The sequence below is a fragment of the Eschrichtius robustus genome, chromosome 4 (assembly GCF_028021215.1).
Source record: "Eschrichtius robustus isolate mEscRob2 chromosome 4, mEscRob2.pri, whole genome shotgun sequence".
Lineage (NCBI taxonomy): Eukaryota > Metazoa > Chordata > Mammalia > Artiodactyla > Eschrichtiidae > Eschrichtius > Eschrichtius robustus.
This window is the reverse complement of record NC_090827.1, coordinates 3,544,949-3,557,890: the sequence shown is the minus strand read 5'-3', so window position 1 is coordinate 3,557,890 and position 12,942 is coordinate 3,544,949. Positions and strand designations below refer to the sequence as shown.

The following is a 12,942-nucleotide window of genomic DNA, read 5'->3' as shown; positions in this document are numbered from 1 at the left end:
CCCATGGTTTGTAAGGAGGAAAGAAGGAGAATGGGGGTTTTTGTTCGTTTGCTGCATCGAGCGAGGCTCACATAGAGACGTTCTAAGTGGCAGAAATATTTCCTAACCTCTTCACCGTTGTTTAACACGATGGTCCCGGCTCTTTCCACCACCGCAAACACCATCACAGCACAGAGCTCCCGCCTCACCGACATCGTCATGTTGGCAAAAGCCGGCAGCTGGTGCATGAATTCAAGGAGTTGTTCTGAAAAGCAGAGGGCGTGTGAAAAAATGACAACTATTTCCCAAAACAAGCATTCAGAAAGAACGCTCTACGGCTCTTTCTTTTTAAATGCCCTACAATTCTGCCTGTGGAACAGTACAAAGACTTTAAATTATCTTCAGCACACGTTGAATTTCTTGCAGGTATACGAAGAATTCTGTCACTGTGGAAATGGTGACATTTCCTTGTTGATTCAGGAGCAACAGGACACAGTGCAAGTCAAATTCCAGTGGGAACGAAGAAATTAATAAACTTCAAATGGGGAACTTCTATTGAAAATGAGCTGTGATCTTACTAAGGCTTATTAAGGGATGAAATGATAAGCTGAAATGAAACAGAGCTCTGAGAATTCTCCAGAAAGTCAGTAGGTCCATTCCGGTGCCCCTGGGGCGAGTGGATGCCCAAAACACACAGCAGAAACAACCACCTTCACTCTAAAGATACTCCAGGATTTAGAAACCAGGGAATATTTTCTGTGGGTCAGACAAATCCATAAAAAGTAATCCATTGACCAAAGTTTACAACATTATGTGATAAAGGCGAATGAAAATGGATATATTATTTCTGATCCCACAGATCGACGAACACAAAGTTTGCTCACTCTTCCTATTGGCAATGCTGTGGACAAACAGCTTCTTCTTGGTAAGAACTCCTTACTAAGTTCTTTCCTCACTCCTCACCATGGCTGTATGAGATGCGTGGTTTCTTTTTCATTTCACAAGGAGGAAACCGCGCAGCTCAAAGGCATATAATTAGGAAGTGGCAGTGACACGATTCAGGACTGTGTGTCTCCATGCTCAGGCTGGACGTCACAGGTGGTGATAAAGACCACAGGGCGTGTGTCAGCACGTGAACAGTTACTAGCTGAATTACTTTGGGGAAGTTGATTCATTTCCTTAAGGCTGTTTCTCTCATTTGGAAAAGAATAAGATAATACCCACCTTCACTGGACAGTTCTGAGGATCAAAAGGAATGAAGATGTTAAAGTCCTTAGCAGAGAGTAGATACGCAATACGTGAGAACTGCTGTTATTGTCATTATTATTATATTCATGGTATCGTTCAAACTTTTGGCTAAGTAAAAATTCTACTACATTTTTCTTGTCCACACATAATGATACTGTCCCTAAGCTCATTCCTTCTGTCTATTAGGATTTAGTGACAAGTTTTATGCTGTTGGATATAGTTTGTTAATCGCAAAAACAGTGTATAATATAAAGATATATTCTGTGAAAACATTACTTTTCCACAAGGTCAGACTAGGTGGTGTTTTCTGGTCCAGCTTGGTAACGTCTGCTCTGCTTAGACCCTACGTCATCCCCCCTGTACAAGACTTTTCATTACGGGGGTGGCTCTGGTAATCAGAAAGAATAACAGTGATTACGTGGTACCCAGGGATTCTGTCCAACAAGACAGCGTTCTTCAACTTGACCCAGACTGATGTGTCAGGACATCAATTTACTGTTGCAACCAGCATTTTTAAAAAAGAAGGAGCGAGAGTATCAAAGTACATCAGTTACAGAAAGAATAAGTTCTGTTGAGTGAAACTTTCATTTCTGGAATGAGCAGATGTGTTCGTGTCCTGTCATAAAATATGTTTATACCTGAGGGCAGCTATAAGGCGATTCTGAATAGCACTGCAAGAGGTGACCCATACCTACCATCTGCGGGAGGTGGGACTCATTGTTTTACAAATGCACCGGCTTTTGGACATGAAACATAAAGGCAAATGAACAAATCGCGGTCCTCTGGCTGGCACGTCCTCATTAGTTCTGCTGTTACCTGCCTCTGTTTTCTTCAGCTATCACACCCCACCCCTCACTGTAAGGTCTTAAAATACTAGCTATAGGTATTAGAACACACATTTCATTTTTTTCCTCTCCTAGTAAGAGCTAAATTTCCTTGGACAAGCAGAGATGCGTGCTCTTAAGAAAAATATGAGACCAGAAATTAACTGTCAGAAATGTTGTAAATTCAACATGTTTAGACAGTAATAAAAGTCAAATTACCACCACACATGATAGGAGAATATGAAGCATATGAATATGAAGTATAAAACGTATTCACTAATACTTGCAGCAATGATCTGAAGTGCTTGCATGGACATGTGTCTTGCTTTCTGGCAGTTTACTACTCCATTAGTGGGTCATAAAATCAATTTGTGACATATGAGTAGTGATTAACATTAAAAGATACAACAGAATAGAAAATATCTGTGTATCACATACAAGGATAAATAATAAAGGAGACAGAGAAGATATAATAATAGTAAATGTACATAATTCTCCAGGCTCAGTTGAAAAATTAAAAATAAACAAACACTTAACCAGACCACATCCAAGTATTTTTAAAACTCTCAAAGACTCAATAATGGTATCACTGGTTTTGTGATAGCTTCTATTCTATCATGTATTACGCTGGAGGACTACAGCAATTAAAAAAATAAAGAATTTATATCAGCAATCTTTAAAAAAATAATAAATATAAAATGGAAGCATTTGACTACAGGAGCTCAACATACACCCTGATGACGCCCTGCCCCAGGAAGCATACAGAGTTACAGGGATTATGTTAGCCCAGAATTCAGAGCGTGGAATGAGTATTGAGATAGTTCCCAGGACGTATGGAGAGAAGCAGCGTGGAAGGGAGAAACAGGACAGCTTTATTCTACACGGCTTGGAAGAATCTGTCTGAATGCTACGTTAACGTGATCTATCTTACTTTGTTAGGAAAGAAATGGTCCTGTTTACGAAAAATATTAGACATTCAAAAAAACGTTTTTCTAGTCGATGTAACACAAAGAAAAGCTAAATAATCAACTTACAGACACCAGAAGCTTTAGTCAATTCAGGAAATTCTTATCTTATTGCTTTGGTTTAATTTTATATAAGAAATAATTAATATTAAGATTTTTTTAAAAAAACCTGTGGATTTGTATGTGTGTGTGGTATACCAAGTGGGGAAGAAAAAAGGAATTCTTTGAAAGGGATCAAAGAAGTTCTCTACCTTAATGTGTCAAGGCCTCAAAACCAAAAATATTACATTTGGAACCATTCACTAATTGAGTACCTATAGAGTTATGAGTTGAAGAGCAAAAATCAATAACGTCCCTTTCTCCAAAGTACTGAAACAAAGGTATACCCAAAAATCTGTGGGAACCCAAAGGGAAATTTTTTAATTCCTGCAGTTTTAAAAATATGATTAAATATTAGCAATTTTTAAAAATTAATTTATTTATTTTTGGCTGCATTGGGTCTTCGTTGCTGCGCACAGGCTTTCTCTAGTTGCAGCGAGCGGGGACTACTCTTCATTGCGGTGCGCGGGCTTCTCATTGTGGTGGCTTCTCTTGCTGCGGAGCACGGGCTCTAGGCGCGTGGCCTTCCGTAGTTGTGGCACGCAGGCTCAGTAGTTGTGGCTCGGGGGCTCTACAGTGCGGGCTCAGTAGTTGTGGCGCACGGGCTTAGTTGCTCCGTGGCATGTGGGATCTTCCTGGACCAGGGCTCGGACCCTGCATTGGCAGGCAGATTCTTAACCACTGCGCCACCAGGGAAGCCCTAGGCCTTATCTTTAATGATAATGATTTACTATTTTAAATAAAAATATATTTGATGGGAGCAAGCGTCTGAGTTATCACTGTTTACAAGTGTGTATTCTGAGTTATCACTGTTTACAAGTGTGTACACTGTTTACAAGTGTGTGTATTACAAGTTGGTATTCAACTACAAGTAATTCATCCAGAGATTATATCAACAAGCACATTAAAAAAAAAAAAAAAAAGTGTGGTGTTCATTTGTAGGAATCAGCATAGCTCTTGCTTTCTAGAAATTCTGAGAGAGAAAACTTCTCAGATATGAAGTGAAAGTCTTAAATTTCCAAGAATAACATGCTACATGTATTTGAATAATCATAATTTTCTTCCATAACTATACTAACATGAGCATATTCAAAAAAGGATAACCTCCATGTCAATCTGTTCATAAGCAATGTTCAATCTAATTTTTTAAAAACCCTATGAGCAAGGATTCTTAAGATGGCAAACCGAACACACTTCCAATTTCATTCTCTCTTTAAAACTACAATAAAGAGATTTTGAAAAAGAAGTAGGATCTTGAAATCAAACGTATGGTTACCGAAGGGGAAACGTGGGAGGGAGGGATAAATTGGGAGATTGGGATTGACACACACACACTACTGTATATAAAATAGATAACTAATAAGGCCCTGCTGTATAGCACAGGGAACTCTATTCAGTACTCTGTGATGGCCTATACGGGAAAAGAATCTGAAAAAGAATGAACATATGTATATGTGTAACTGATTCACTTTGCTGTACACCTGAAACTAACACAACGTTGCGTAAGTCAACTATACTCCAATAAAAATTTTTTTAAAAAAGAAAAAGAAGGGGCTTCCCTGGTGGCGCAGTGGTTGAGAATCTGCCTGCCAATGCGGGGGACGCGGGTTCGAGCCCTGGTCTGGGAAGATCCCACGTGCCGCGGAGCAGCTGGGCCCGTGAGCCACAATTGCTGAGCCTGCGCGTCTGGAGCCCGTGCTCCGCAGCGAGAGAGGCCGCGATAGTGAGAGGCCCGCGCACCGCGATGAAGAGTGGCCCCCGCTTGCCGCAACTAGAGAAAGCCCTCGCACAGAAACGAAGACCCAACACAGCCATAAATAAATAAACCCAAAAAGTTAAAAAAAAAAAAAAAAGAAAAAGAAAAAAGAAAAAGAAGCGGGCAAGGACAAAGAGAGTAAGAGTGGAATAAATTTTGGACAATGGAAATCAGATGAACGTGTGGTGTCAGTCTCGAGGAAGCTAAACCCTATGTCTTCAGGGATGAAACAGGACCACTTCACCGCATGCTGCAGAAGCCTCGGAAGACCTGTGACTACGAGTACCTTAGGACCGGGGAGTGGACCAGGTGGAGACGGGAGTGGGCTAACCTAAGGAGGAACAGGGATGGGCATGTGAGAAGCAGCTACGTCCTTTCCTCCAACAGAAATCTAGAGGTTACTGCCCCCGGAAGGGTGACGGCAGAGGCACTTCTGTGCTGGGGGTGCAGGCACGGCTGGCTTCCCACCACCTCCTTCAGGTCTGAACTTCTAAAAGGGCGTTGACAGTCCTTCCTTCCTGAAACAGCCCCCTGGTTCGGTGCACTCCCCGAAGTCTCTCCCCCACTTTATTCCTCAGACCCCAGCAGGACCAGGGCTCCCTGTTTTGCTCCCACTGGTCTGCCAGGACCTAGGAAGCCCTCAGTCCTCCATACAAGGCCTCAGTCACATCCCCCGATGACCGAAGGCTCACTCCACGTAGCAGTCATCTCTAAATAGCTAGCAGTTCCTATCAATGGCTTTAGTTACATTGTAGATACCTAATCCAAGGTTCTGGTTTTCCATCTTTAGTTCCCTAGCATATGTGCAGAGCTTAAACGGTACAAGGTTCTCCTCATACATAATGTTGGCTCCCTCAAAACACAAGCAACGAGCCGCTCACATATGATGATGCCCATACTGTCCTGTATCTAATCCCACTAGACCCAGTTCCTTGAACTTCTTTCAAATACATATTGGCCCCAAAAGAGCTGGGGGTGTGGAAGAGCAGATAATCAGGCTCAGGCACCGGTGGTTACAGAGTCCAGACCTACGGGACAGAGATGCTCTCAGAGGAAGCTGACCTCACTCCCCCCAGCATCTAAGGAAGAAGCAGGGCCCAGAAGGCATGCATGAACGCTACAGCACCATTACACAATCAACTCTTGCTCCGAGGGCAAAGCTGGGTAAAGGCGACCCCGAGGAAGGAGAAAGCGGACACAAAGCCACTTCGACTCTTAACCTTAGGGCGCACTTAAAGCCTCAACCCCCAGGTTCACGCGGGGCTCACTTGACATTCTGCTCTCTTCTTCCCCAGCGCCTCACTTCCTACGGCACCAGAGAAGAAGAAAAGTCATTTACACGACAGTTCTACCAACTACCACCCGACTGGTGTTCACACAAAGAAAAACTCGAGCTTACTAGAAATAGTGCGCGCAAGAAGATTAATAGAAGTAATAATGTTTGGAGGACTATATTTATTTTTTTGTCCGAGAGTAAGCTAAGAAACGGCTCACGTGGAAGGGTTTCATTAGGAACTTTTATTAGTTGTAGTCTCCTGAAGCTACGGCCTGAGTAAGATTAGTCGTTTCAAAGATGTTCTCAACAACAAATGCCAAGGGACAGTGATACGTTCATGACCTTTTAGAGCCTACCATTCTTGGGCTCCACTGTATTCCACAGTCTTACCTCTAAGTTCTTTAAATTGCTATGGGATTCGTTTTCTGGCCCAGACTCACCGATGTCGTCGTCCGTCCTGTCAATGGGGTCCTTCTCCAGGCAGTCCCGCACGACGTCCCTGCTCATGAGGGGGTCCGAGGCGCGCTCGATGTCCTCTTCGTCCTCGTCGTCCTCCGAGTCCACTGCCGTCTCCGGTAACCCACTCAGGTCCATCTCACCAGCCTCACTTTCCGTGGCCTTAAAACAGACCCCAAATAAACAGATAGACGGGCAGACAGACAGACAGACAAACATTCTTAAGTAAATCTTTTGGGCCCAAAAGAAATAAAAACAAGTCTGGTTCGAAATATTACATTTTTTCTCATATCAACTTTCCATAACTAAGTTACATGTATTCAATATTAACAAACAGTCATGCACGAGGCACTACAGAAAAGAATTACTTCAACAAAATATGAGTGATTTTTATCACTGTTGGAAGTTTTGGTTAGGATTAATGACTATCAATAATTTTGATTACCTGTCAGATGGCATTTGAAACACAGTAGAATAAGAAAAAGACAGTATCTGTTTTCACTCCATTTTTCAAAGAGAATGGCTTAAGCTAAGAGCTTAAGGGTGACAATTAATTCTGAACAATTCCCTCCCCCAAAGAATAGGTGTGGATTTATTAATGCCAAGAAGACTGAACCACTTCTCTCTTATTAGAGTCTTTGTGAAAAAGTGAATCCCAAATCAAAGGTAACCTGATAAATATGCAAACAAAACATTAATAATTACTTTGATTACCCCAGTGCCCACTCTCCAACTACAAATCACCAAAGGTGTGAAAGACCCTACATGCCTGTAGGTGACACGGTCTTTCTTCCCATTCCTCAACACCGTTGACTGCAGCACAAACCAAATTTCAAGTAATCAAGATCAAGAAAGAATGAGGCAAAAGTAAAATTAGCTCAGGGATGTCTGAAGGAACCAGGTATAACAGGAATGAAGAGAAGGAAGGAAGTCGAAGTATGCTACTGTCTTTATTCATAGCTGCAAGTCTGTAGCTACTCTCTAGTGCTGAAAAAACGTTAAATAAATGCAATGACCCAATCTCTTAAATTTTTTAGAATTTTCTTTTAATTCTGGAAAGAGACTCCAAGGCCTATTATGGTTCTGTGATTAAAAACAAATATTTAGTCTGAATCAAGAGTCACAAATTTCAAAATGGTCTCTCCTGTTGATCTATCTCAAGTATAGATGCGTTATCCTTTTTAGGTTATTCTATATGCTTTTGCGATGATCATCTCAACGATCACGTACCTATGTATCACACTGGCCTCATCTGACGTATGTACCCAGAATTCACTAACTGCTTAAGCATAGTAAGAATGAGTACAATTAAATATCAACTATATTCATTTTGAACATCATAAACGTGGTTTTCCAGATAAAATAGTAAACGCTTAGAAACACTTTATTATAAAACTATTAATTTTGTAGAAGACACAAAGTTTACCAACTTCAAATAATTCAGTCCACATGATTTTCAAAGACAATAAAGACATCTTATTTTTAAGAATAGGCAAATACAGATTAAAATAAATAAAGATGAAAATATAAAATGTTGAACCTAATAATAGAAAGCCAACACCAAATACTGACAATGTGCCAGGAACTCTGCTCTAAGTGCTTCACATGTATTAACTTGTTTAACCCTTCAACAATCCTATGAAGTAAGTGCCATCACCGACTTTTATTATTCTCCAAACATATAGGTAAAAAGAAATTATTTCTCCAAGATCATGTTGCTGGTAATTGTGGAATCAAGAACAGAGCCAGGAATTCCAGCTCCAGAGTCATAACTACAACCTAATCTGCCTCTTTGTAAGAGATACTTAACATGAGTGCGGCTTATAGAAGGATCTATACTTTTTCTATCATTTAGTTTAAATCAATGTTTAAAGAATAAATTGTATTCTTTTCTTTTTTTTTTTTTTTAAGAACACATGTATTTATTTGTTTGTTTTGGCTGCTCCGGGTCTTAGCGGTGGCATGCGGGATCTTCGTTGCAGCACGTGGACTTCTTAGGTGCGGCATGCAAACTCCTAGTTGCGGCATGCATGCAGGATCTAATTGCCTGACCATGGATTGAACCTGGGCCCCCTGCATTGGGACCACGGAGCCTTACCCACTGGACCACCAGGGAAGTCCCATATTATTTTCTTATCAACAAAGTTTCAGCCTTCTCAAGTCTTGGTTTATATCATAGAATATTTAATTCTACATTTGGAAGCAATACAAGTATGTGTTAATATTTTCTGAAGTTTAACAAAAAGAACTTTAATCACATTTCAGTTCCTTACATACGATTTCCTGAACATACACTTCATTATACCATACATTATAAGAATTATCACACATTATAAGAAAAACCTAAGGGGAAAATAATTGAAGGACAGACTATCTAATGAAGACAGAATGAGTGAAAATGGAAAGTCTAACCTCTACAAAAGCTCTTTCAGCAGTGGCCTTAGTGAATACTGCTGCTTGGGTAGGACCACAGTGAGCAGAGATGTTCCGGGTGGGACGGCAACAAGGCCTTGCAGCCAAGGCCAGAGAATTAATTAATTGTGGCACCCTCAGCAGCGCACCTCTAATTTACGATTTTTTTAAAAACTGAAGTATAGCTGATTTACAATGTTGTGTTAGTTTCTGGTGGACAGCAGAGTGATTCAGTTATACATATACATGCATATTCTTTTTCATAGTCTTTTCCATGATGGTTTATTACACGATGTTGAGTATAGTTCCCTGTGCTCTACAGTAGGACCTTGTTGTTATCTATTTTATACACAGCAGTGTGTATCTGCTCATATCTCTAACTTAAATCGTCTCTAGATTCCAGAATGACACTGAAACAGCACTGGATGTGATATGGCATGCCAAGGCTGTGAGCAGAGAAACTAGGCCAATATTGTTGTTATCACCACCTTGTTTCTAAAGCCTACAAATGTGACAATTTGCTAATGGTTGCTATGAGTACATTTTCACCTCAGTCTCATCTTAATATCAAAGATTATTATTCATCACCTTATATTTTCAAAGATGCAATCAGTCCTCTATATCCACATTCTTTAACATTAGCCTAGAGTGAAGAGGCACTACTGAAGATAAAAATAAGAACAAAACACTTTTAAGTAATATAGCTATATAACTTAAGGTTTTTCTTAACTTTTAAACATCTAACACATGGTAAGAGATGAAAGATATATTTTACACCATCCCAAAGAAATCATTCCTATCATTTAAGTGAATGATATTTAAGTCTTAAACAGAACAAAAAGATTTTCCAATGTGAGTTGGATTAATCTCTCCAAAACTGAACCCACCACCCCATCTGTATAAACAATCATTAGTTGTTTTCTCTTCCTGTTTTGTGTATTCCATTGCTTAAGAAACTATTCATAAAATAACATTTATGAAACCAGTAACTGAGAAGATTATTTTTATTTAAAATAAATACCCATGTTTTAGAGACACAAATGTAGAGAACAAACGTATGGACACCAAGGGGGGAAAGCAGGGGGGTGGTGGTAGTGGGAATGAACTGGGAGATTGGGATTGACATATATACACGAATATGTATAAAACAGATAACACATAAGAACCTGCTGTATTAAAAAAACAAAATAAAATTCAAAATAAAATAAAATACCCATTTTTATTTTAAAATACTACAGAATTCCTTTTAATAATACATCTTAAATAGAACTCAATGAACAAGTTTTTGGGAATCTACTGATTTTGTGAACAATGAGACCCTTGGAGCCTGAGTGGAGTTAAAGGTTTAGTGAGCACTGACTGGTCTGTGGCGGGTGGGGAGAGGGCTAAACTTGAGTGCCCGGAACCTGGGACTCACTGGATTTACATCCGCTGAATGAACAGACAAAGCAGAGGTTAGTGGTTCAAATCTCGGCTCTAGCATTCATCATGTGACTTTAACAAAGTCGCTGATCCTCTGTAGCCCCAGTTTTGTCACCAGTAAGCTGGAGTTACACCTCGCCATTCACAGGATTGTTCTTGGATCGAATAAGGGAAGAGAAAGCCAGTTACAGGCCACATCAAAGTCCCTTCCTCAAGGCGACACGTTTCCACCTCTGTGCCGGCACCCCTTTACCCCAGCAGTGAGCCTTGCACGCAATTTACACTGGCAGAATTTGCCAAAAAAAAACCCCCAACACTCTGTTAAATATCCCAACCCCTTACACACTATAAAAATTTCCCTCAGGCTAACTGCACCCATTAAGTTCTGGCTAAATGGCTCACATGATAATTATAAAAACAGTGATCCTATATTGAATGACTACTGTGTATCTAGCACTACATTTGATGCTTTTAGTACATAATAATCTTCATATCAATTCAGCAAATTAGGATTATTACCACTATTTTCCAGATGAGAAAACACGAAGGGAAACTAAATAAATTGTTCAAAACAAAACAAAACCTAGTAATTGTGCCAGGACTCAAAATCGGGTCCAACCAACACAAACTACTAAATACTTCGCACTATAATACTTCACCCAGTTTTCCAAACAGACTGTCTTCATAAAGAAAATAGTTAAAATATAATAAAGTAATAAAATGTGTTTTGCTTTGCTAAGTCATAAAACATAAAATTTACATTTGTATATAAACATAAAACACTTGCTATTTTCTAGCTTCCTCCAAAGTACAATATTACTGAGATAATGCTAGTCTTTAAACCCTTTCATTCTAAATAAAGATATGCACACACTTTATATTTAAAAGGTATGTGGGTAATTTGGGATTAACATACACACATTATTATATATAAAATATAGATAACAAGGACCTACTGTATAGCACAGGGAACATACTCAGTATTTTGTAATAACCTATAATGGAAAAGAACCTGAAAAAGAATATACATATATAACTGAATCACTTTGCTGTACACTTGAAACTAACACAATATTGTAAATTAACTGTACTTCAATAAAAAATAAATAAATAAAAGGTATAGAACAATGTCACTTAGGCAAATAACTCCTCTCCTAAATTAATTTACCTTCCACAGATATAACATAACATAGATTTAGGTGCACATTACTGCTAAATAGTAATATTCTCAAAAAAAACTATTAATATTCTCAGATCAACGCCGAAAGCTCTATGATTTATTTAAATAAAAAGGGACTCAATATAGTTTGTTATTATGAATACAGTTCTTAAAACCAGTTTATTTGGCATTTTTAAGGATATCAAGTAAATGAAGAAACTGAGGAAATATTAAATGCCATAAAGCGCTAGTGAAGTGTTAATTTAAAAAAAAAAAAACAATGTAACTACTACACGTTTATCATTAAGTACTTAAAAATCATTTATGAAAGAACTTTTTGCTTATTAAATACACCACACCCACACATATCCCCATGTTTAGGAGGGTTGCTTAATAAGTAATCTTGAAACGAACTTTGTGCAGAATTTCAAACATACGTATGTAACCCAAATAGCACCTGAGTCAGACCCTGATATAAATTTAGGCTAGAAATTTATGTTGAAGGCTAATGCTGATGCTAATTTAACTGGGACAACAAAGTGAGTAGGCACTGCAGACAAAGCCATATATATGCAGAAAGTATGAAAACATATTTGGAAATAAGTATAATGCTTGCATTAAGTCCAGTTTGTGTATCATAATTTATGCTGTTCTTAATTTTACACTAGGAATTTTTTTTTTTTAGTTCAATATAGGATTTACCTAAAAGAGAAGAACAATTCTTTAAAGCTTTGAATATAAATTGTTAGGTTTCTTTCCAAAAGCTACAATCCTAACAGGTGTAAGAACGTCTATCTATAAATATTTATTATAAGTAAGAAAGCCTGTGCTAATTTGATAGGAAAAATAGTTTCATATTTAAATCCTCATATAGTCAATTACTTATGTCTTAAATATTTATTTAAGGTATAGACACGTGCATGTTCTCTTCTGCAAGTTACCTACTCTTGTCCTTTGAATATTGTTATGCTATGAGTGAAGTATTTTTCTTATTAATTTGCGCAAGTGAGTTAAAAGTCTGACTTTAAATCTTTGTCTCAATTGCTCTTTTAATTATTACAAGTTTTGGTCATTCATTATACCATTAAGAGTTTGCTAACTCTTGGGAATCCCCTGGTGGTCCAGTGGTTAGCACTCAGCACTTTCACCGCTGTGGGCTCAGGTTCGATCCCTGGTTGGGGAACTAAGATCCCACATGCCCTGTGGAGCAGCCGTAAGTAAGTAAGTTAAGTAAGTAAGTAAATAAATAAATAAATACTTTTCAAAAAAGAAAAAAAAAAAGAGTTTGCTAACTCTTTAGTTTACCTGGAATTAAATGTTAATTATGATATAAAGTATGGTCATTA

At 38.7% G+C, this 12,942-nt stretch overlaps 1 protein-coding gene across 4 annotated transcripts in view; it reads right to left on the bottom strand.

Moving 5' to 3' along the window:
* The window catches only part of RAPGEF2 (Rap guanine nucleotide exchange factor 2), a 247,726-nt gene that overhangs the window by 38,782 nt on the left and 196,002 nt on the right, over positions 1–12,942 (bottom strand). For all 4 annotated transcript variants that reach the window (XM_068542403.1, XM_068542404.1, XM_068542405.1 and 1 more), the window contains 2 exons: positions 6,588–6,765; positions 108–244 (listed from right to left, as the gene is read on the bottom strand). In XM_068542403.1, coding sequence (XP_068398504.1) covers positions 108–244; positions 6,588–6,765 — 315 coding nt within the window. The remainder of the gene's footprint in view (positions 1–107; positions 245–6,587; positions 6,766–12,942) is intronic.